The sequence below is a fragment of the Mesoplodon mirus genome, assembly GCF_964341445.2.
Source record: "Mesoplodon mirus genome assembly, chromosome: 12".
Taxonomy (NCBI): Eukaryota; Metazoa; Chordata; class Mammalia; order Artiodactyla; family Ziphiidae; genus Mesoplodon; species Mesoplodon mirus.
In genome coordinates, this window is record NC_138988.1 from 66,103,826 (window position 1) to 66,129,601 (window position 25,776).

Genomic DNA, 25,776 nt, shown 5'->3' on the forward strand with positions numbered 1-25,776 from the left:
GCGAGGTACTTAACTTCTCTGTGCCTCAGTTTCCTCAACTGTAAATCAGGGATAATAATAATACCTACCTCTTAGGGTGTAGACATTCCAAATACGTTAGTAAGCACTTAGAAGAGTAAACTCAATATAAAGTTTGTTTACTATTTAAATATTTTTTTAAAAAATTGGCAGTTACCAAGATCACAAACCATGGTGTCAGAGAAAACTTGCAGATGGGTTTTGCTTGGCTGGCAGGATGTTTTTTAAATATTTCTTTATTTCAGTAGACAGAGGTGAAGGGGGCATGTACCTCTAGTTCATTTTTCTACCCACTAAGTTTTGGGAGGCTGGGTTTGCATTTGGAACCCAGTCTTAAACTGAAGGAGGCCTTAAATCCCCACGTCCTTCCCTGCAGAGTGGACAGGCTTGCTTGCCTTGGACAGTGCATGCCCTGTGTGTGTCTCAGTTATTTATAAATATTTTAGACCCAGCACTTGTAACCCTTACGTAGTTGAAAAGCTGTGGAAGATTAACAGCCACTGGGAATTGTAAAGAGTTCTTGGCTTCTTGTATACCCAGTGGTTTCTAAATTTTTGGAAGCAACTTTTTCAAGACTAAAAATGGAGCAGACTGCAGCAGAAGAATAAGATGGACTGAAACCTTTTCTCCTCTGTAGCCACCCTACCCTTTGGAGACCAGAGTATGGGAGCTACATGATCGAGGGGACACCTGGCCAGCCGTACGGAGGGACCATGTCTGAGTTCAACACGGTCGAGGACAACATGAGGAAGCGCCGCAAGGAAGCGACATCTCTACTGGGGGAAAACCAGGCCCTCTGCACGATCACTTCGTTTCCCAGGTTAGTCCCTGTGTCAACGTGCGTGGCTGGCATTTCAGAGCATCCGGGTATCAAGAGAGCAGATCACAACCCAGCACTTGACCCCACAGCTCTCATGCTTTGCAGACAGTTCATCCTCATCACACTGTGTCTGGTAGAATCTGTAACATTAGAGCTGCAGGCAGAGTCACATGCCAGCCTCTGCCAGTGGTGGTGGTGGCCAGGGGGACTGTGGAAGGACCCAAGGGCCACAGACTCCGCAGGCCGAGCGGAAGGAGCAGTGCACAAGGAAGGATGTGCGTTGCCCCCCAGGTCAGATCAGCGGACCCCCGATGGGGGGCTGACATCAGTGCTCCCAGGGTCTGTTGATACATATTAACAAAGAACAAGGGAGTCACTGGGTCATGTTTGGATTGTGCTGAAAAGATTTAGGATTTGTCATCAAATCTAGTTATGGCTAAAGTTTCATAAGAGTAAATATAAGGTAAATATGAACAGTGAAATTCTGCCCTTAGCTTAGTATGAGGTACGTAAATATCACACAATTATAGGTAGGATCTGTTGCAAGAATGCAGTTCTACCAAATCGTAAATCTGGTTATCTCTGCTAGATATCTGTCAGATTGTGGCAAAGTATGCTTACCTCCCCAAAGTTCAAAAGCACTTTGGGGATTGGTATCCCTGGCCTAGAACACTCTGAACTATTTTTATGCCTTCTTTTTTTTTCCTGATAAATGTCCATGATGAACATAGGCATTCACAGTCACACCACTGGTCTTAGGACACTTAAAAGGAATTTTCTTTTTTAAAATCTCCATGGTCACATATAAATAGTTGAAACCTTATTTAAGCAACTCATCAGACATTTAGAGAAGTATCTTTTTCCTTCTCTTAAGTTATTATGAAGGGAGGAGAGTTGAGCTAGGAATAAGTTTTATTCTAAAAATCTAATTTTTTTTAAAAAGCCTAACCATATCTTTTATGATGAGAGGGTATTTTTGGATTTGTAAACAAAACAAAGATAATAATTATTTGTTTGTAGAAGCCTCACCTTACATCCACAGTTAAATGATAGGGGAAGTTTTATTTCGGAATCAAGAGGGAGAGGAAGGAAGACTGAGTTTCTTCAGTGTAAACAGAGTGATTCTCTTTCCGTAAACAGGTGCAACTGTAGTGTGGCCCAGTAACCCAAACAGTGGTCATGTGACTGTTTACATTTAAATCAATCCGACTTGTATACAAAGAGAAGTTCAGTTACTCAGTCTCGTTCGCCTCTTTCCACCTGCTCAGTACCCATCTGGGCAGTGCGGGTCATGAGCATTTCCATCCCTGCAGAGGTTCCGTTGGACAGTGCTGGTCTGGAGGAAAAGTGGGGCTGGGGGTGCCGGTCTGAGCCCTGGCTGCCCGCTTCCTGCCAAGTACACACGTGCTTCTCCAGCCTGATTCCGGTCAGCAGAGAGACCCCCAGATCTCAGTTTGTCACTCTCTGCAAGGGCTTTTCCTAAGGCTGCAGGCTGTCAGTGAATAATGTACGGAGCTGCAGGAACTCTGAGGAGCCCCATCATAGCTGGGGCTGTTTTCCAGATAAGTTCGGCAAGTTCAGTTGTTGTTCACAAGGCGAACATGGGCGGCCAGTTTTATAAAACGTGAGGTTGAAAATAAGGCACCGGCTAGTCTTGGCTCCCAAGCCAGAAGTTTCCCACTGCCGATCTACACCCTGCTTTGTTTCTCTGTTGGAATTAAAGCTCTTCCTCGGGTCAAGTGAGATAATAGGGTTGGGTTTCAGCCTCCAGAGGGAGATCTGGGGGTGGACAGGGGCACCGGCAGAGAACCTGCCTGATCTGGACGGATTCATGAGGTGCCTGGCAGAGGCAAGAAACAGGAGGCCTGTCCCAAGTCGAACCAAGCTGATGGGGAGGTGGTGGTGTGAAGGGGTCAGAGCTGGTAAAGGAAGACGCCTCAGAAACTGCGTGGGGGAAACAGCCAAGGCGGCCAGGACATAAGTAAGTGCTCTGCAGACCCTGAGTGGACGGAGGCTTCTGATAAAATCGGCAAAAGGGCTGCAGTCACAAGGGAAGAGCTTGGTGAGCAAGACCGACTGCAAAGGCGTGGCTGCAAGGGCCACAGTGTTTGCAGAACACCTGTATGCCGGACCCCTGAAAAAGGCAACGTTACACATGCACGTTTTTAATCCCTGAAGACAGATTCTATCTCTTTAGTTCTTCAATTTGTTGTAGATTAGGCTGCCCTGGGTTCACGCTGCCCGAGTTCAAGCCCAACCCAGTAGAAGGAGGAGCTTCCAAGTCCCTCTTCTTTCCTGATGAAGCGATAAACAAGCACCCGCGCTTCAGGTGAGTGTGTGGATGACTTGGATCCCTGGTTCCCTGCCCTGAGGGTGCTGTGTCCCTCCCGGAATCATTACTGAGTGGCTCCTGAATTCCAGCTCCTGTGGTAATTAACCAGAGGAGCCTACAGACCCACAGCTACGCCTGTTCTCAGTCCCCCAAGGCTGCTTGGTTGGTGCTGCTTGTTTCCAGGCTGGATCTGCCTGTTTTCCAAGTGATCCTAAAGTTGTACACTTAACCACAGATGCATTTCAATCCTAGTTCTGTTAACACCTGTTTGGAGAAGCTTTCTTGTCATCCTTTTTACCTTTTCCTCCTCTGAAAATCACCGCCAGTATCTGTGGTCTTCTCATCCCACTCCATATACCTTGACAATAAGGTAAAATATGTACAATACCTGTGTATATAGTAGGCACGCTCTACCTTCTGTTCCACTAACTTCTAAGTCTGTTAGTCTGTGGTTTCAATTCTAGGGTTTCAAGTTGCTTCAGGGCCCACACCAGTCTGATCTTAGCTTTGTACCTTTGAGTCTCACCTGTCATACTGAACCCGGGCTCCTGACCTAGAGTTAGGGACCTGTGACTTCTCAGTGTTCATTCCTGTAACAGGTCTGCACACCTGCTACGTGCAGAGTCCGTGGGGAAGATAAAGACATATAAACATAGTTTCCAACATCAAGTGTTGATAGTGTGCCAAGGGGAAGGTGGAGATATTCAGCTGCAAGAAAAGGTAGATTATGACAGGTGTCCAAAGATGGTAACACCAGAGAGAGGGAAGGTGCTTCTGATTGAGGGGGTCAAAAGCAGGCCTCCTGAGAGAGGTGACATTTACACCGTCGACAGCAGCACTGCCCAGTAAAACCATAATGCAAGCCACATGTGTAAGTTTAGTAGTAATTTTCTGGCCACGTTAAAAAAGTGAAAAAGGTGAACTTACAGTGTATTTTATTTAACTCTATATATCCAACTTGTGACCAGTATTTTTTAATTATTAATAAGTTTTACTTTATTTCTGTACCAAGTCTTCAAAATGTGCTGTGTGTTCACCCTCAGAGCACATTTTAATTAGGACTGGCCGCGCGTCCAGTGCTCACAGCCACAGCTTGCCTAGGGGCTTCTGGATCAGACATCGCAGGCTGGAGGATAGTATTAATGCTGCAGGATGGGTGGAGGGAGTGATGAGGTTCTGGGGTCCAGAGATGCCCGGGGAACATGAGCACCACAGTTTGGCTCAAGTCTTTGGACTTAGCATGGAAAATGTTAGAAACATAGGGTGAGGCCAGACCACGGCAGACCTTGAACACTTGAGCTTGGTTTGGTGAGTCTCACGGAGCCGGGGATCAGGGCTTGGGCAGGAGAGAGAATGACATTCTCAAACAAGAGCCAGGGGACATGGTATTAATGCAAAGCCTTCTTTGAGGAAATCCCCTCAGTCTCTCGGTCCACACGAATTTTCGGTAGGGATGTCTTAGAGGATTAGTTTGAGGGAGGATTTCATTCTGTGTACTTGCATATTGTCAAATTCTTCTTTTGCATGATGGTTCTTAGGTGACCAACTTAGGACATTTGTTGTCTGTTTTTTAGTACCCTCACCAGGAACATCCGGCACAGAAGAGGAGAGAAGGTTGTCATCAACGTCCCAAGTGAGTCTACAGAGGTGGCAGGTGGGAGGGGGCCCCCCCATTGTTGTTAATCCTTGACTCTCACCCATTTCCTGCTCTTTTCTTTCTTTTTTTTTTTTTTCAATTAATACTGCAGTATTTAAGGACAAGAATACACCATCTCCATTTATAGAAACATTTCCTGAGGATGATGAGGCAGCAAAGGCTTCTAAGCCCGACCACATTTACATGGACGCTATGGGCTTTGGGATGGGCAATTGCTGTCTGCAGGTATCATTTCAAATATCCAGAGAGGCAAGCTGTCCTCATCCGTTTCTATTTATTAACTTCTTTTCTTTATATGTGCATGTTTCCTTTTTAAAAATCACATTTTAATCAGGTTGAAATAGTAGTTACTACTTCTTTCTGAAAACCAATGAAGTTATCTTAGTTAATTCACTGGAAGTTATCTCTGGACAGAATTTACGGAATCTACAGTTCACTACAAAGACATAGTTGTTAATGAACTTAAAATGTGAAATATTCCACAGTCACTGTCTCTGTTCTCTCTGTGCCTAATTTTTGCTGCCATCTAGTGACTAGCTTTGAGATTGTAAACATTGCTCAAATCTTATCATTTCTGAAAATGAATTCTGGATGCACTCCAGTGAACTTGTGATCCAAGGGAAGGGTTATTTGGACTTTAAATTTTTATTTTCCTGCAAGGCCATCTAGTTGTATAAAAAGAATAAATATTTAGCAGCCCATGTTTGCCTTGCCCCAGGCTAAGTTTCACAGGAGGTATTGTAAAATAGCCTTTCTGTCAATGACTTGGTTAAAACTTGCCCTGGATCTAATCAGATTACTGGCACCTCTGGCAGGGATGGTGTCCCACCTCACAGGGGACCTGGAGCGGGGAGCAGGAACCCATCAGGCTGCCCACAAGCCTGTGTCTGGGCTTTAGCTGTGACTTCTCAGGTATTCGGGTAACTCACCTTCTTCTGGTCTCGGTTTTCTCAACAGCTGAAAGAAGGGTTTATATTAAGGCTGCTTCTAGGTCTGTCTCTGAGCTAATATTCTTTAATTGTTTTTATTAACAACAGTATTGGTTTTAACCTTTAATTTGTTTAAAATCATGTTAGAACAGAAGTAAAAGTGGCACAAAATTAAAAGTTTCAAACTGAAAATTTCAAAAGAAAAAAAAAGGGCCTCGTTATTATCCAAGGAGATTTTATCCAGTTCTGATTATTTGCTGATTGGAGCGGTGTGAAGCCTCACCCCACATGAGCACCCCCCAGCCCACCCCCAGCCCTCAGTCTGCCTGCCCTCCACACGGCTGGGGACCCAGGATCCCATCATTTCAGGCAGCTGCACACAGACACACACCTTCTTGCACATGTATCATGGATGTGTTTATTTTACAACTATGTGTAATCAAAATTGAATGCCAGAGTCAGATTTTTACATGCTAAGTGTGTTCAAATAACCATGGCCAAGGATACCATTTCCCGTGCTTTCCCTGACTTATATAGGTGGTGTAAAACGTATCTTCCAAACAAACCTAGGCTATGAGTTTCCTTCCAGATGGACACACTTCATAAAAAAGAGACCTGTTGACTTTTAACTGCCTTATCTGCTTCCCTATCTTAATTCCAAATATTTCTAAAGAGAACCATTAAGCTCTAGAACTTAGAGTGCACAGCTTTAAAATCTATCAGTGCTCTTGGAGGACCGATTGCCTTTTTTTCTTGGTTTAATATTAAACCAGGGTGTTTTGCCATGGACAGCACAGTTGCCCCATTCCAAAGGGGTAGTCTTTCCCTTGAAACACTGTGTTTACACAAATAAATATGTCCTAATGGTAGGTAGTTTACATTTTTATTGCTTGTAGATACAGTTTTCCATCCAATTTAAGCTTTGTCATGGGTTTAAGGTTTTCTTTTTCTCAGTGGTGTGTCCAGCCACCCCACTTTCAATACTCCACTTAAAAGTCTTTAGCACAGATAATGTAAGTATATGGTAAATGAGACAAATTCCATCAATCACCACAGAAATCTCTGCTTTATCTCTTAAGAGGAAAACTAGAAACTACTTATTACAATAAGGCAAAAAAATGGTTTCAAAGTTTTTGTTTGTTTGTTTTTTAAGGTTAGTGAGCATCTTACTGTACAGAGCAAAAAGTACTTCAACTATATTCAAATTCTTGACTCTTGGTGGGGGACTTGGCAGGAATCATTTAATAAGTTCATGCACATTATGATAGGCTTCCCCCCGCCCCCCAAGAAAATCCTATGGCTTCAACACTGGGTTCTGGACAAATTTTAGATATTTAGGTTTCTAACATCAATTTTCCATACTTTCTCTTTTTTTTTCCCTCATCAGTTTCCTAGTGACATTGCTTCTCTTCTTTATATGATAGTTTAAAAGGATACCAGAATCCAAAACCGTTCATGTATTCATATCTTTTTAAGGTGTTAAGAACTCTTTTTTCTTCCCCCACTAAAGCCATTACCACAGTGATGTCTCAATGGCTCAATCAGCCCTGGGGTAAAGAAGCTAGTTACTAAATATACTTAGATTAACTAAGTCGTATCACTGTTCTAACTCGGCTATTGAATTCCAGTTGCCAGCTTTCTTAAGCATATTTTTCTAGGGTTGACTTTTTCAGAATTTGCCTGTGAATTGTCTAGTATATACTAGGCCATCTAAGAGAAGCCAATCAAAAAACTGAAAAGAAAAAATGCTTATCATAGGATCTTCTTAAAAACAAAAATAACAGACTCTAAAATAGCTAAGAGTAACTCAAAAAAGGACCTAAATAAAAACTAAGAGACGTATGTTCAAAAGGATTCAGCAGTCAAAACACTTGGGGGAACATTTAGGTATTCCTAATCTCAATCCATATAAGTTTGGGCTGTAGGGTCAGCTTTTCAAGTATCCCACCATTTTATAAAAATAAAACTTATCTTTGCTCCCGTGTTCTCCTCTTTAGCACCCTCTTTCCTTCAAGATACTCTATTCACTTAATAAATATTAAGGACTAAGTGGATGTCAGACCCTGTCCTACACACTGGGGATAGAGAACCGCAAGGCAGACCCCTGCCCTCCTAGGGCTTACACTTTAGGGGTGGGGTCACAGCAGATAAGCCTGTAAATACTCTGCTCGCCATCTCCCCCACTTCTCATTTAACTCTTACCCACAGACAAGCTGATTTCTGCATTCCCACCTCTTGGCACAAACTGCCCTGGTTTGGGTTATTAGTGACCTGTCAGTTCTTCTCAGTTTCTGTTTTCACCTTTGACATTCTTGCTCCTTTACACCTGTGACACAGCTCTTCTCCGTGTGTTGAATTAATTTGTAATGGCTGGGTACCTATCATTATGTTTTAATTAAAATATAGCACTGACTTAATAATTCACATAGAAATGGTAGGAAAGTCAGGACACAGTAAATGGTCTGAGTCATCGTTTTCTGTAGTCAGTCACCACACTGACGTGAAATGCCATGAATTCAGCGGTGAGACCCTTGAGTCTCCAACAGAAGTCCTCTGCCATTTAAACAAAAGCCAAAACAAAACAAAGAAAAGCAAAGTTGAGACCTGGCTGAAACTACTGGAACTAACAGGTTGCGATTAGAATAGTAAACACTCACTCAGCTGCTAGTTCAACTATTAAGCACTTAAATTATTTACTGCACCAACACAAAATCCAAACTGTCATTATTAAATAACAACAGGACATGAGAACTGTTCCCAGTTTGCGGTTATTACAAATGTGCCAACACAACCACAGTTTGCGTTCCCTGCCCCTTCCGCTGCCCCAGCCCTGCAGAGGGTAGCACTTTTTTTTTTTTTTTTTTCTTTTGGGTAATTGTTTTGAGAGGATTTGCACTAATCAATTACGTGATCTCCTTCTCTGCCTAACTCTGAAGTCCTACTTACCCCTCTTGTGCGGGCTTCCTGGGCAATCTGCCCTTCTTAGTACATCATCTGGGCCTACTCCCCAAATACTTCTCCAGCTCAGATTTTTCTTCCTGGCCCCAGCCCTGGAGACCAAGCCGCTTACAGGGCTGTTTCGCTCTTCCTTGGCCTCATAAGCCCATTGTGTCCTGGCGCCGCTGCTTCCCATCTGTCCGAGGAGCACCCAGGCCAAAACCCAGGTCACTCCTCACTCCTCTGTGCCCACTGGTCACCAGGCCTGCTTTGGCCCTGCTGTGCCTCTTCCCACCAGACTTGCTCAGTTTTTTCCTGGACAGTGGCAGTGTTTTAACTGCCCTCTCTTCCTTCCTCCAGTCCTGCCCCCTCCCGAGCTATCCCCCATTGTGCCACCAGTGAACTCTGAAACCCATCATTCGCATCTCCAGATCCCCCTTTTGTACCAAAAGGGGGATACAAGCCCACAGATGTGGATGGGCAGCTGTAGAAGGAAATAAGTCAGTGGAAGAGGAAACGCCTGGCTGAACTTCATTGTTAATCTAGGTCTTATTTTACTTTCTTGACTTCTTAGTCTTACTTAACTTTGGAACACAGTTATGTATAGTAGATGTGAACATGATTAAAGCCATTTTCTAGCAAAATTCATCCGAGACAGCTCTTAAAACTCCTGTATTCAATGTTGTCATCAACGGAATGACCAGCACACGCCATGACCAACCACCTTCCTTCTCAGACTTGGCTCCTTGTGGAGGATGGTGCTGATTTTGTGTTGTTGTTTAATAACTTGGGATTCTTAAACAGGTAACGTTCCAAGCCTGCAGCATATCTGAGGCCAGATACCTTTATGATCAGTTGGCCACTATCTGCCCAATTGTCGTAAGTAGAAATCACACCTAATTTTATCTACTTCTTTGTATAAAATAAAGACTGCACGTGCAAAATTTGCTGACCATGTACTATTTAAGTCCAGTTAAGACTTCATTTAGAACCGAACTAACATGAATAATATGCAGACTTAGAGCTAATGGATAAGAGTCTAAGCTGTAGAGTTTAACGTTGCCAGTAAGGCATTTTTGTGTTGAAGTGTCGAGCTTGAGCGTAGCCGTTTTCCCCCTCCCATCCCACCTGTCCTCACGGTATAGAGAAGATGATTTAAATGAATCAGAGGCAAGGATTGGAGTCACTTCTGGTGTATTTCACCATGAGAAGGCAGGTGCAGTAGATGTAGTAGAAATCTGTAGGGGTTGCATAAACTGATTCTTCCAGACCAGAGGTAACTGCATGAAGCTTTTTTCAGCATGTAAATGACACTTTGAACTTGCAGGTGCTGACTTCTGTTTGTTTTTAGATGGCTTTGAGCGCTGCGTCTCCTTTTTACCGAGGCTATGTGTCAGACATTGATTGTCGCTGGGGCGTGATTTCTGCATCTGTAGATGATAGAACTCGGGAGGAGAGAGGACTGGAGGTGGGAGTGATTTTCCTGAATAGTCTTTTAAGTCCAGCAGGTAAAATGGGGATATTGTCACTACTCACAGTTTTGAAGTCGCCCTTTAATTTTTGTCCTGAGTGGATTAGTCACACATGGGAAGAAGCTGACAGGTTATCAACCTGTCTTTGGCTCCACAATGTGTGTTTGGGGTGAGAATGTGGGAAATGTGATTCGGTTGCGGGGGTGGTGGTGTTCAAGTTAATTTTCATCATTTGTTGAAACCAGTATTTGTTTTACCTTCTAAAATTAGTAGTACAATTTTTCTATATTTTGGGAGTCAGTGCTGATGGCTGTTTTTACCAGAAAGCTTTTTGGTGCTACATGAGTGCTTTGTCTGTGGTGCTCTCTGCTGTGGAAAGTATAATCTGTTGTCAGGTTCTTTGGCCTGTTACAGAGGGTTAGGTTTGCCTAATAAGGGTAGGTTTGTGCCTCTTGTTTGCATGTTGAACTGCATCTCTCCAACCAAGACGGTGCATCAGAACCACCTATAGAGATCTTTAAAAATAAGTACCCAGGCCCACACTAGCCCAGTGAGTAAGTATGTCCAGAACTGGGACCTAGACATACATGTTACCAAAGGAGCCCTCACAGGTGATTCTGATGTTCTCGACCTGGGCTGCCCTACTGATGCTCTGGTCTTTATGTAATTGTTCATAAATTGTAGAAAGTAGAAATAAACTTTAAAGCAGAAATCATTTTAATAGCTTTGTTTTACATTATAGTTTTATAGTTCTGCTTTCAACATTGGCATTTTCCTATCTTAATGAGAATGAAGGTGATCCACTTTTAAAAAAAAGAAAAAGAAATATATTTAAGTCATATCAGAAAACAGACTACTTAAATTGTCTCCAGATTTTTTTTTTAATATTTTTCTAGTACTTTTCAGGATTAACTAGCTTTTTTTCGGGATCTCGTGTTCAGGTTGGACAGTTTTATGTAATTACATATATAGTATATAGGCTTTTAATATAATTACTTGGGGCGTTAGTTTGTTTCCACATCATTTTATATGGCATTCATTTGTATTTTTTTCAATTTTAGCCACTGAAGTACAACCACTATAGGATCAGTAAGTCCCGATACGATTCAATAGACAGTTACTTATCTGAGTGCGGTGAGAAATATAATGACATCGACCTGACGAAAGACAAAGAAATCTATGAACAGCTGTTGCAGGAAGGTGAGCCTCTGTTCCTCTTGTCTAGATTTGATTGTAAGCCTGTAGTTCTTCAAAGCCCTTTTAAACTCCTTTGCTGACTCCTGGTCTGGCTTCTATTTTTAGTGTGAAGTCTCTTAACTTTTCTCATGAGGCTGCTTGTTCTTAAAGTTTCAAGTTCCAGATACTTGTGAGATCTTGACTTTTAGCAAAAGGAGCTGACTTTGGAGGTCTGTCCCTCGGTCCACAGCTCTGCCCCCACGGGCGTTGTGTAAGGAGCGAACACACTCCATAGGATAAAATCCTGGGAGACACGAGAATCCTGCACAGCCCAGCCATTTCCTAAGCTTCTAGATGCCCTTTCTTCAGACTTCCCGAGCTGTCCTGCCGTCTTTCTGGGCATGGAGAACAACTCTGAAGTGAGTGGTATGACCTCTCTCTGCAGGCATCGATCATCTCCTGGCCCAGCACGTGGCTCATCTCTTCATCAGAGACCCACTGACTCTGTTTGAAGAGAAAATCCACCTGGACGATGCCAACGAGTCCGACCATTTTGAGGTATCTGCTCCGCTTTGAAGGCGTTTCACTTCACTATCCAGGGTGGAGGCCGTTGTCTGGAGGGGCAAGGAGTTGATGACAGTAGAAGCCTTCTATGACCTCCATGACCCAGTGCAGCAAAGATTTTAAATTGGTTCAAGTACCCTTATTTTATGATTCTTACTCTCCAGTTCTGAATTTTTCATTCAGTATTCTCTCGTTTTCATAGCGATGAAAAATGCAAATATGCTGAACGGAAAAATAACACGACCGCTTCTTTCAGGACTGCTGTTGTGTCACCTGACTTCCACTAAGCACTTTCTGTTTTCTCCCCCTGGCAGGTCACACTCCATGAAAATCTTAAATTGTACCTTTTTGTATTTGTAAATTGAAGAGTGTTTAGTATGGACAGTAAACAGTCTGCTTCACGTATTAAATATCAAATCATCTTAATACCTTACTGGAAAATTGGTTTTATTCTCTGCTTTTTGAATACAGAATATTCAGTCCACAAATTGGCAGACAATGCGATTTAAGCCTCCTCCTCCAAACTCCGACATTGGATGGAGAGTGGAATTCCGGCCCATGGAGGTACGCAGCCCGTCGGCAGGAACCGACTTGGACGCACCCATTCCCAGCCACCTGCCACCCACCCGCACCCTTGTCAGAAGCTCGGGTTACTTGGAAGGCAGCACAGATCACGTGTGTGCGTGTTACACGCAAGTGCAGCAGCTCGGGAGGACTGCTTCTGAGAATAGATTGTGGGCAGAGGCTTCCAGACCCAGGTGGGAGGTTAGGAGATGCTTGGGAAAGACATGACCCTCAGGGGCCTCTCAGGGAGGAGCTTTTTGCACGGTGGGCCCCTAATGTCTCGGGCCCCATGTCCAGGTTCAGTTGACAGACTTCGAGAACTCCGCGTACGTGGTGTTCGTGGTGCTGCTCACCAGGGTGATCCTTTCCTACAAACTGGACTTTCTCATCCCGCTGTCAAAGGTAAGGACGAGTTTCAGTGTAGGGCTGGGTGTCTGTAGGTTATCATCCATTGCTCATTTATGTATAATAATTGCTTCAACTCTGACCTCACTTAGGATTGTTCCTCCCTTAGAATAAAATGCTCTCCTTCCACCCTATTTTTTTTTTTTTCTTTTTAAACCTAAGTTTATGCTATAGATTTTGGTACCGTTTTGGTGGAGACTCCTGGAAAAAAATGTTAATAGTAGCTCCTTAACTCAGCCCATTTGGAAGACATTTAGGGTTGCATTTGAACAATATCTAGTTTCTAGAGGCTTTTGACTCAAGATGATGGCAGGAGGGATTCCCACAAATGGGTTTCATCCTGTCCAGTCCCAGGCCGATCACGATATTAGACTCAGGATGGAGGGACGCGTAACTTCGGTAGTGCAGGGAATGGAACCAAACTGGAGAGGTTTCTGGAGAACATAGTTGGTGCTGCACTACTGGAAAAACAAATCTGAATCAGCCTCAGCCCAACAAAAACCAAGAAGGAGCTTTCTGGAAGCAGTTTCCCGGCATTGCCTTGGAACAGTTCCAGGCTGTGAGGCAGCAAGGCTGGGGCCGTGGGGCAGTAGCCAAGTGAGTATAGAAACCTTTGGGTCCTGGCCAGTGGGTCTCTTGGCACAGAGAGTGGCTGGGAAAGGCTGCCGGGCGGAGTGAGGGTCTGCTGGGGCTCAGGGCTGGAGGGAAGAGAAGCAGAGCTGCCCTGTCCCATGAATAAAGCTGCATAGCCCAGCATCTGCGCCTCCCCCGCTCCTCCCTCCTCGAGGGTCTTCTCCAGCCTGCACCTCCCTCCACCACACACACACACACACACACACACGCACGCACGCACGCACGCACACACACACACACACACTGAATGTGGTACAGCCACTGGGGAGATGAATGCACGTAAGGGGGGTTCATGTGAGCTGCCAGTCCAAGCCTTTGCTTATGAAATACACTTGACATGCGTGTAACTTATAGTCAGTTCCTCCGTATCCGAGAATTCAACCATCAGCAGATCATGGAATACTGTAGTATTTACTGCTGGAAAAATCCTCATAGAGGTGGACCCACATTGTTCTGGGGTCAGATATAGATGTCTGAAAGTCAGTATAAAATTGAAAACTTAGAGAAGAGCCCATGGGCCTGCAGAGTATATTATCCTCAGTGAAATATAGTTAATTTTTTTTTTTTTTTTTTGGCTGTGTAGCATGTGGGATCTTAGTTGCCTGACCAGGGATCAAACCCGCACCCCCTGCAGTGGAAGTCCAGAGTCTTAACCCCTGGACCGCCAGGGAAGTCCCAAAACACAGTTAATTTAGAAACTGGAAAGAATTTTTAAATAAATTCTCATTAGTGCCCTCGAAGAAATTCTAGAGAAAGGTCACATCTTAAATAAACAAGCCCTGTGGACCAAAGAACATTTGGAAAGTAAGAGTTCTCAGAAACAAGGGACATGGTAGCCACACTCAGTATGCTTACCAGTAAGCAGGTGTGGTTGAAGATCAAAGTCTGTTATTTAGGGGAACCAAAATGAGATTCATCCCAGCAGGATGGCAAAGAAACAGAGATTATGGGGAAAAGGAAGAGAGGATTTCTCTGGAAAGTTCAGGGTTTGTATCAAAATTTAGAAGAAGAGAACACTCTATACAAAAGAGATGTGAGATACAATAAAGAAAATAAAGAAATAGAATTTCCCCTGAGTGAGAGTCCACTGAGGGTGAGACAGAATTATTTAAAGAAGAACCCAAGTCTAGGAATTTCTGAATCTCAAAGAGCAGATCAGTTGTCCAGACAGGAGAGGAAATTAGGATACCTAAACTTCCTGCCAAGAGGGAGAAGAAAATCAATTGATATCATTTCTCATCTACAACATTAAACGCTAGAAGAGATGGCAAGAGGTCTACAGAATCTGAAGGGTAAAGAATTAGAACCATGCCAGCCAAACTAGTCTTTAAATTCCAAGTGATTGTAACAAAAAAGATCAAGTTAGGGCTAAAGTAAGCCAGAAATCTTATCTAGCAAGGGGATAGTGGAAGGAGGGGAATGGTAGATACTTCTTAATGCTTGACATTTGGAGAGAGAATTTCAAAACTACTTGTCTAAAAGTAAGAAAGACCACTAATAGTATAGAAATAGGATTTGTCGCCTCTAATCTCCTAGCTAAAGAGGTGGGAAAAAAGTAAAGCTTCCTGATGCCACAAAAGTGGGTCTGGGGCCATGGGCGTGATAAGACATTATGGTCCAGAGAACATACAGTGGTAAAATAAGATGAAAACAAATTTGAATAGACTAAATTCTCCTATTCAAAAGCTAAAACGGGTGATATAAAATAACAATGTAACGGTACATGTTGTTTGCATAAGATATACTTAAAACAAGGACAGATGTTGACAGTGAAGAGCTCCATAATGACCTTTTAACAATTCAGGAAGGGCAAAGTCTTAACAGACAAAATGTGAGAAGGTCTTAAATGAGATACAGGAAACAATTTTATATACTCTTTCAAGATAACATTAGAGCCATTTTTTTTTAACATAAAGTGTAGCAAACATTTCTCAGCAGCATAAGAAGAATTTAAAGGCACTGTAGTACGGTGGGTAAGATGTAGCTTCCAGGTGAGCACTCAATTCATAAATCACTTGCACTACTTACTAGCTTTTTCACCTGGACAAGTTAGTTGTCCTCTCATTGCCCCAGTTCGCAGGTATAGAACAGAGACACGTGGGCTGTCGTAAGGCCATGTGGGGTTCGTGGAGTAAGTCACTTAGCAGGGTTTCTGGCGTGTTACTCAGTAACTGACAGGCCATATAATCAAAGGATGAGAAAGGCCACGGGGAATTAAATGACACAGTTAATAAGCTTGGTTGTGTCACCTGATCACAAATCTTATACCTTGGCACACCTTTTTTAAATGCCCTGAGGAAGAATAACAAAAATTAATTAAGGAAAATTTTCACTTCTCAGAAGCAGACACTGTACAGGATACATTCCCACCAAAGTTGAACAAGAAAATGTTCAGAAAACATTTAACTATTGGAAATTTTAAATCGTTTTCCTAGTAGGTTCTAGATTAAGTCAAAACTAGAATTATAGATGCAAACTAGTATATATAGAATGGGTAAACAACAAGGTCCTACTGTATAACACAGGGAACTATATTTAGTATCCTGCGATAAACTAGAATGGAAAAGAATGCATATGTGTATAAGTAAGTCACTTTGCTGTACAGCACAAATTAACACAATATTGTAAATCAACTATACTTCAATAAAATTTTAAAAAAAACTAGAATTATAGATTGTTTAGGAAAATGATGACGGCAAAGATAATTTCTAAGGGAAAATCACAGCCTTAACTACTATAAACAGAAATATTAAAAATAAACCTAAGTAATTAAATAAGAATCTAAAGAGCTGTAGTAAAATTACAGCTTTTTAAAAGGAATTCATAAAAGCAGAAATTAAAACTGATGATCTTTGTGAATTTTTGTCAAGACTAAGAAAAATACAAACGTTATTAGAAATGAAGCTAGATGTTCCTAGCCATGATAGCATTTTAGATTGCTTGAGTATGTTCCTGTATCTAGATTAATCCGAAGGTCATATGTGCCTTAAAAAAAAATAATGATAGGAATTAATCAGTGTGAGGGGGCAAAGCTAAGTAATCAAAGACTCTGTACTGACCATCCCTCTTCAACATGACCTCTGACTTGTGTCTGTTTTGTATATGGAGAGTCCCCTAAGATTTCATTATAGAAATAAGGGACTACTACTAAAAAGTTTTAAAAGCTCTACTTTGAGGGTCTTAAAAAGTCATTGGAGAAATGGAGAATTCACAAATAGGGGTTGGGGTCTCCTGAGGGAGTGGGCACGGCAGAGCCGCAGGTGAGCAGGCAGCATCGGTGACCTGCCCTGGGAGGGGTCACCTTATTCCAGATCCCACAGCCCGCCTATGAGGCAGCAAAACCCCAGGGGTGGGGAGGGCACAGCCCTCAACTCCAGGTGGCAGGAGAGGCAGGAGAGTGAGTCTGGGGTGTGAGGAGAGACCAGCCCTCTGACCTCCCAATGCTATAGATTCATCCCAGGGTGTCTCAAGGGACCTCGAGATGTGGGCGGCCTACATGAGTGTTAAGTTTTGCATTTATTTTTAAGGTAAGCTTCTCTTAGAATTGCCCCGTTGTTATTAAAAAGCACATCCCAGCAGTCTGGGGTTGAGGGACACAGCCCCACCTGACAGTGCAAAGTCTTATCTGGCCGCCAGCAAGCGCTGGCTGTGGGAGGCTTCTTCCCAGATGGGTCCAGACCGCGAGGTGAGCGAGGCACCACAGCCCCCAAATGCGCCAGAGCGGGAGTGCCCTGACTTCGGCAATGTTCTGACTTGGCTGCGATGATTTTCCTCCTTCAGGTTGATGAGAACATGAAAGTAGCACAGAAGCGAGATGCCGTCCTGCAGGGATTGTTTTATTTCAGAAAAGATATTTGCAAAGGTACTGCCTTCTCTTGCATTTTTGGGGTCCCTGTAGGCCACACGGACCGCTAACACCCTCTGCGCCCCTCTGGCAGGTGGCAACGCCATGGTGGACGGCCGCGGCAAGACCACGGGCAGCACCGAGCCAGCAGCCGAGGAGTACGCGCTCATGACCATCGACACCATCATCAACGGCAAGGTAGGGCCCACGCCCCAGCTACCTCGCCCCTCCCCCACCCCACCCCCTGCCCCCGGGGAGTCGGCAGACAGCGCACCCCGCTTCTTGCAGGAAGGTGTGTTCCCCGGGCTGATCCCCATCCTGAACTCTTACCTGGAAAACATGGAGGTGGATGTGGACACCAGATGCAGTATTCTGAACTACCTGAAGCTGATTAAGAAGAGAGCATCTGGTATGGCATTCTGTGCTTTGCTTTTTTAAAAATCTCTTAACGTAGGCAGAACCTCACAACCTTACAATATTCAGTTTTTAAAGCAATCTTTTATTAAAGTACACGGTATCCTAAATCAATGCACTTTTCCACATTGTACCATCTCAGCGGTTGGATGCACCTTGTAGTCTTTGACAGTCACAGTTTAATTAGCAGTGCTTTTTTTCTTACTGGTTCGTACAATAATGCTGCATCTTTAAGCCGATGGCCTCTTAGGCAATGAAATACAGTATCTGGATTGCCTGTTCGACATTTATGCCCAACTATGTGTGTCGTGAGGCACCCTGGGCTCTTTGCACAGTGAGTCTAAGCCAGTCCTCAGGTTAACTAATAGCACAGCTAGGATGGTGACCCTCCAGCCTGCCTCCCTACAGGGGCACCCTGGAACCCCACTTTCTCAGCTTTGAGATCATGGTGGCCAGGGAGCTGTCAGCCATGACTAAGAGGACAGGAGCAGTGGCATCTGTATTTTGCTCAAGGCTTCTGTAAAATTTCCAGATCCACAAAGGATATACCCCGCCCCCAAATGCTGTATCTGCCAGTTTCTGTCTTCATGCATCTACTTTTCATTATTCTCTCCACCTCTTTGATCAGATGGCTCTGGGGAACTCGGGGGCCCTCCTGTCCCGGGGCAGTCTCGTGACACCAGCACGGGCAGGACTTGGCCAGATGGGAGAACTCGGGCTCTAGTCCACACACGTTGGCTCCCGTGCCTTAGAGCCGGCAGCATCACCATGCGGGTGGCATCTAACAGGTCCCATAGCAGTGGGATGTGTGTGTTCTCGCTGCCTGCCTGCAACATGAAACCCTTCTCTGGGAGGAATTCTTCAAACATTACAGCCACGTAATACAGCTCGTTCCTGGCCCCTGCCATGTGGCTACACCAGAAGGCCACACTGATTCTTCTTCAGGATTGTATTATGTGGGCCAACAAATGTCAACTTACGAAAGAAAAAACCAAACAAACAAAAAAAAAACACTTCCATTAAGTTGTTAAAAAAAAAAAATTTTTTTTTTCAGGAGAATTAATGACAGTCGCCAGATGGATGAGGGAGTTCATCGCAAACCATCCAGACTACAAGCAAGACAGTGTAATAACTGACGAGATGAACTATAGCCTTCTTTTAAAGTGTAACCAAATCGCAAATGAATTGTGTGAATGCCCAGAGTTACTTGGACCAGCATTTAGGAAAGTAAAGTACAGTGGAAGTAAAACTGACTCTTCCAACTAGACGTCCTGCAGAAGGAGGAATGCTTCACTGTGTTAGTGAAGGACTGACCGCAGGATCAGCCCGTGTGCGTGGTGTGAGGACCAGATAATAGCACTGCCCTGTTTCCTGGGCTGCTCGGCAGAGGTGGGTTTAGGCAAATCTAGAGTTTATACAGTGTACATGTACATAGTAAAGTATTTTTATGACTAACAATGTATTTTAATAACACTGTATCTAAAGTCATTTGTGAGCTGGCTTGTACATTTTTCAGTTCTGACTCTGGAGCAACTACTGTGGAAACGGTTTTGTAAATGTAACTTACTGATTACTATATCTGCATTCCAGAGTTTAAAATGTTTACTGTAAATTTTGGGGGTTTTTTAAAGACTTTACCTGGACCTGATTCACTGAAATCTATCACTTCACCTTGAAAACAGTTTGTCCTGCTAATTTTCTTTGAGTCATCTCCTTTGGCATATACATGAAATCACTGTTGAATCCACCAGAGTGCTTTGAGGGGAAGCTTAGATTTCCGGCACCTTATCTATGATGATTCTTTTGTAATTGGAATAGCTAACCCCTCGGTAACCCTGTCCCAAGCTTTTCCCACTAAACAGAACCCACTGAACTGACAGTACTTTCTGTCTGTGTTTGCTAATTTTGGCATCAAGTTTGAAGACAACTCTGGAGAAAGACTCTGAGTTCACGTGTAGTGATTATTGGGGGTGATTTTTTTTATGGAAAAAAGGGGGAGAATCGTTTTTCTTCTTGTACATACCAAGAGTAATGTCAAAAATGCCACCAGCTCTTCTGTTGTGGTCACTTGTTTATTCTGATTGCTGCTGTCTACTTAAATTTTCAAATCAAATGCAGCTGCTGAAGTTTTTGTTTTGTTACTTTTTCTCTAGTTTCCAGTAAGCATATTACTGACATTCTTCTAAAAGCCATTCATTCTAGATTTTACCTGGGGATTATTCTACATACTACTTACCTTCTCTGTGAAACTCATAAATAAATCATGATATGCACTAAGTTTTGTGAATCAGGACCCTAAATGTTTAATTGTAAATAATTTAAGTTTCACAGAATTGTTAGAGCTTTTTGTTGAAGTTTTTTTTCCCCAATTAGTTAAAAGTCTTAGAACTGCTTCTGAAAAAACTATGTATAGTAGATTATGCAAACTTTACAGGCATAAATATCTAAACTGTCATGCTTATTTTAAGAAATTGCCATAAAGCTTCAGCTAAACCTGTTTATGTATAGATACTAGGGTTTGTGCTATATTTCATACATGCATTTTGGAGGATTAAAGAACGCCTGTTTTTCCTTTGCAATTTGCTTGTGTAAATTCAGTTTGTAAAAAGGTAGTAAAGTGTTTGTGGTATGAGGAAATAAAAGAATGGAATTAGCATTGTGAAAACTCTTGAATGTGTGAGTTCTACAACTAAACGGATGGTGGTGAGGGTTAGTTTTTTTTAATTAGCCCAGATATGCCAGGAAATGATTTCTTCATCATGATCCTCAGCTCTTTCTAGAAAGATGCATAGTGATGAAAACAGATGCCTCACCTCCCTAGTAGCTGTCAACCCCTGTGGGGAGAGGAGAAATGACCACTGGAAGTGAATTTTTCTTTTACTCCAAACTGTCGCTGTGCCAAGTCAGTGGTCACATGGTGAGTTACAGGTAACCCGGGCTGTGTGCGCACTGGGGTGCTGTCCTGCTTAGACTGGCTCAGCAGGCCCTGCAGAGAACCATTTCCAACCCATGTCTTTGGAATCACATCCCTCTCCTACCCCCAACCCCTAGTTCATCTTATCCACCCACTTTTCTCAGCTTCATCTGCTTGCCTACTTTTATCTGAACGATCCTAGGGCAGGGTCATTGTCAAACTAATCTGCATACATATCTCTTACTGAAGTGCACCTCTGGCTCTGTGGGCCTGGCATGGGGGCCCACATTCCTGCATTTCTAAGAGGCCCCCAGGTAATGCTGACGCTGCTGGTGTGTGGGCCACGTCAAGTAACAAGGACTTAGATCACTTGTGTATCTCAGACACAAATCAATTCTAAGTCTCAAATGACACTGGTCTTCAATTCGAATGTGTGTATCTGAATACCAAATAACGGCACCCTATCTATATCCAAGACAGAAAGTACCACCTTTCATAAGCTTTCCTGCCTGAACTCAGCTGAGGGTTCAGGGCTTTCAGAACAGAATGATGAACACTAAGATAATAAGCAAAGAGGGCCTCTTCTTTGGTGGAAATAGCTGTGGCTGAGCCCGGACCCTCACTTAGAACACAACTGGCCCTAACTTAACCCATCCAGTCTTCTGGATTAACAAGAGGTTTCCTCCTGGTCCCAGGCTGCCTCTGCCTCTGCCACCGGCTCCTCCCTGAGGCTGTATGTGAGCCTTCTGTCCCTCAGTGGAGAGAGCTGGCCTTGGCCGCCACCTTCTAAACCACCTACACAAAAGTTAACTAAGAGTGGGAAGTGTGGAAGCCCAGGATGTGGTGAGAGGCCATGTCTCAGGAGGTTTCTTGGGGATCTTGCAGAAGAAATGTGACAGTATCCTTCAAGCAGCTGGTGGTGTCTGACATGGGGGAAGGGATGTGCGATGTGTGCCTGGGATGCCTGGGCATCAAGACTCTTGGCTGGGAAGGGGCCCTTTTCAGAACTGTACATAGGCTGCTTCACTGCAAGGTTCTTGGGGCTGCTGCTAATAAACTTTCCATTTAGGTTAAGGCTCCCCCTGGCTTTCCCTGAAGATAAGCCACTGAGATCTACCAGCTGCTCTCTCCTCTCCATTATGCTTTTGTATAAATATTTAACATTCCCTGTAAAAACTTCGGAACATACATGCCAAGTGATATTTAGGAGAGTGTAAATTGGAAGAGAACTCATGAGGTCTGGACTGGACGTGGGGAGGCCTTGGTGGGTGACCTTGGCTGGGAAAGATACACTCCTCCGACTATTTGCATTTTCTTCGTAAGTGGAGGCTGAAATTAGCTGGGTAGTCCCTAAAGCCCCTTTCATTCTTAACATTTTATGAAATGAAAGATTATAAAGTTAAGTATGGAAGATGCATTAAGAGTAATGGTTCCTCCAGCTTTGATTTCAAACCATATTAAAAAGCTGTGGTAATCAAATCTGTATGGAATTTGGAAAAACAGATCAGTGGAACAGAATAGAGAGCCCAGAAATAAACTCACATATATTTGGTCAATTAATTTACAACAAAAGAGCCAATATACAGTGGGGAAAGGACAGTCTCTTCAATAAATGGTGTTGGGAAAACAGCCACATGCAAAAGAATGAAATTAGATTACTATCAATATTCACATCATACACAAAAATTAACTCAAAATGGGTTAAAGACTTGAATGTAAGACCTGAAACCATAGACTCCTAGAAGACAACATAGGTGTTAAGCTTCTTAACATAGGTCTTGATGATGATTTTCTGAATCTGACACCAAAAGCAACAAAAGTAAAAATAAACAAGTAGGACTACATCAAACTAAAAAAATTCCTTTGCAGCCTTCAAAAAATGAAAAAACAACCTACCGAATGGGAGCAAATATTTGCAAATCATGTATCTGATAAAGGGGTTAATATCCAAAATATATATAGAAATTCATACAACTCAATAGTGAAAAAAATCCCATTAAAAAATGGGCAGAGACATTTTCCATGGGCTTCCCATTTTATTTACTCCAATGTTACCCTGAAAGATGCCCTGGGTACCCCATCCTCATCAGTACCTTCCTCTTAGGACCCAAGGCATTTGGCCTGACCATCTGCAGCCTCATCCTTTAAAAAAAAGTCCCATGATGCCCTCCCCCCACCCCGCCCCCACCAGCCACCCCCTTGCTCCCGGAATCCAGAGGAACAGGAAGCCGGGGTCATGGAGTGGCTGGTGGGTGGGTTACATCCACCATTAGCCCCAGCAAAGAGCCGGGTAGGCTCCAGTGCTGGGTCAACTCAGGCCAAACAACCAACAGGGAGGGAACCCAGCCCCACCCATCAGCAGACAAGCAGATTAAAGTTTTACTGGTCTCTGCCCACCAGAGCAACAACCAGCTCTACTCACCACCAGTCCCTCCCATCAGGAAGCTTGCACAAGCCTCTTAGATAGCCTTATCCACCAGAGGGCAGACAGCAGAAGCAAGAAGAACTACAATCCTGCAGCCTGTGGAACAAAAACCACATTCACACAAAGACAGACAAGATGAAAAGGCAGAGGACTTTGTACCAGATGAAGGAACAAGATTAAAAAAAACCCAGAAAAACAATTAAATGAAGTGGAGATAGGCAACCTTCCAGAAAAAGAATTCAGAATAATGATAGTGAAGATGATCCAGAACCTCTGAAAAAGAATGGAGGCAAAGATCAAGAAGATGCAAGAAATGTTTAACAAAGACCTAGAAGAATTAAAGAATAAACCCCTAGAAGAGTTAAGGAACAAACAAACAGAGATGAACAATACAATAACTGAAATGAAAACTACACTAGAAGGAATCAATAGCAGAATAACTGACGCAGAAGAATGGAGAAGTGACCTGGAAGACAGAATGGTGGAATTCACAGCTATGGAACAGAATAAAGAAAAAAGAATGCAAAGAAATGAAGACAGCCTAAGAGACCTCTGGGACAACATTAAACGCAACAACATTCACATTACAGGGGTCCCAGAAGGAGAAGAGAGACAGAAAGGACCTGAGAAAATATTTGAACAGATTATAGTTGAAAACTTCCCTAACATGGGAAAGGAAATAGCCACCCAAGTCCAGGAAGTGCAGAGAGTCCCAGGCAGGATAAACCCAAGGAGAAACATGCCGAGACAGATAGTAATCAAATTGGCAAAAGTTAAAGACAAAGAAAAATTATTGAAAGCATCAAGGGAAAAACAACAAATAACATACAAGGGAACTCCCATAAAGTTAACAGCTGATTTCTCAGCAGAAACTCTACAAGCCAGAAGGGAGTGGCACGATATATTTAAGTGATGAAAGGGAAGAACCTACAACCAAGATTACTCTACCTGGCAAGGATCTCATTCAGATTCGATGGGGAAATCAAAAGCTTTACAGACAAGCAAAAGCTAAGAGAATTCAGCACCACAAAGCCAGCTCTACAAAAACTGGTAAAAGAACTTCTCTAACTGGGAAACACAAGAGAAGAAAAGGACCTACAAAAACAAACCCAAAACAATTAACAAAATGGTCATAGGAACATACATATCGATAATTACCTTAAATGTAAATGGATTAAATGCTCCAACCAAAAGACACAGGCTGGCTGAATGGATACAAAAACAAGCCCCATATATATGCTGTCTACAAGAGACCCACTTCAGACCCAGGGACACATACAGACTGAAAGTGAGGGGATGGAAAAAGATATTCCATGCAAATGGAAATCAAAAGAAAGCTGTAGTAGCAATACTCATATCAGATAAAATAGACTTTAAAATAAAGAATGTTACAAAAGGCAAGGAAGGACACTACATAATGATCAAGGGATCAATCAAAGAAGACATAACAATTATAAATATATATGCACCCAACATAGGAGCACCTCAATACATAAGGCAACTGCTAACAGCTACAAAAGAGGAAATCGACAGTAACACAATAATACTGAGGGACTTACACCTCAGTTACACCAATGGACAGATAATCCAAAATGAAAATAAATAACGAAACAGAAGCTTTAAATGACACAATAGACCAAATAGATTTAACTGATATTTATAGGACATTCCATCCAAAAACAGCAGATTACACTTTCTTCTCAAGTGCGCACGGAACATTCTCCAAGCTAGATCACATCTTGGGTCACAAATCAAGCCTCAGTAAATTTAAGAATACTGAAATCATATCAAGCATCTTTTCCGACCACAATGCTATGAGATTAGAAATGAATCACAGGGAAAAAAATGTAAAAAACACAAACACATGAGGCTAAACTATACGTTACTAAATAGCCAAGAGATCAGTGAAGAAATAAAAAAATACCTAGAGACAAATGACAGTGAAAACACGATGATCGAAAACCTATGGGATGCAGCAAAAGCCGTTCTAAGAGGGAAGTTTATAGCTATACAAGCCTACCACAAGAAACAAGAAAAATCTCAAACAATCTAACCTTACACCTAAAGGAACTAGAGAAAGAAGAACAAACAAATCCAAAGTTAGTAGAAGGAAAGAAATCAAAACGATCAGAGCAGAAATAAATGAAACAGAAACAAAGAAAACAATAGCAATGTCAATAAAATTAAAAGCTGATTGTTTGAGAAGATAAACAAAATTGATAAACCATTAACCAGACTCATCAAGAAAAAGAGGGAGAGGACTCAAATCAATAAAATTAGAAATGAAAAAGGAGAAGTTACAACAGACACTGCACAAATACAAAGCATCCTAAGAGACTACTACAAGCAACTCTATGCCAATAAAATGGACAACCTGGAAGAAATGGACAAATTCTTAGAAAGGTAGAACCTTCCAAAACTGAATCAGGAAGAAATAGAAAATAAGAACAGACCAATCACAAGTAATGAAATTGAAACTGTGATTTAAAATCTTCCAACAAACAAAAGTCCAGGACCACATGGCTTCACAGATGAATTCTATCAGACATTTAGAGAAGAGCTAACACCCGTCCTTCTCAAACTCTTCCAAAAAATTACAGAGGAGGGAACACTCCCAAACTCATTCTATGAGGCCACCATCACCCTGATACCAAAACCAGAAAAAGATACTA

At 42.7% G+C, this 25,776-nt stretch overlaps 1 protein-coding gene across 1 annotated transcript in view; it reads left to right on the top strand.

Annotated features, from left to right (window-relative positions):
• GCLC (glutamate-cysteine ligase catalytic subunit) overlaps positions 1-20,415 on the top strand; it is a 39,385-nt gene extending 18,970 nt beyond the window's left edge. Inside the window, exons 3-16 of the mRNA XM_082638001.1 lie at positions 656-838; positions 3,054-3,167; positions 4,745-4,803; positions 4,919-5,052; positions 9,498-9,572; positions 10,045-10,161; positions 11,227-11,365; positions 11,787-11,899; positions 12,377-12,469; positions 12,767-12,871; positions 17,288-17,369; positions 17,446-17,549; positions 17,640-17,760; positions 18,820-20,415. Coding sequence (XP_082494127.1) covers positions 656-838; positions 3,054-3,167; positions 4,745-4,803; positions 4,919-5,052; positions 9,498-9,572; positions 10,045-10,161; positions 11,227-11,365; positions 11,787-11,899; positions 12,377-12,469; positions 12,767-12,871; positions 17,288-17,369; positions 17,446-17,549; positions 17,640-17,760; positions 18,820-19,031 — 1,651 coding nt within the window. The 3' untranslated portion in view covers positions 19,032-20,415. The remainder of the gene's footprint in view (positions 1-655; positions 839-3,053; positions 3,168-4,744; positions 4,804-4,918; positions 5,053-9,497; positions 9,573-10,044; positions 10,162-11,226; positions 11,366-11,786; positions 11,900-12,376; positions 12,470-12,766; positions 12,872-17,287; positions 17,370-17,445; positions 17,550-17,639; positions 17,761-18,819) is intronic.
• The last annotated feature ends 5,361 nt before the right edge of the window (positions 20,416-25,776 follow it).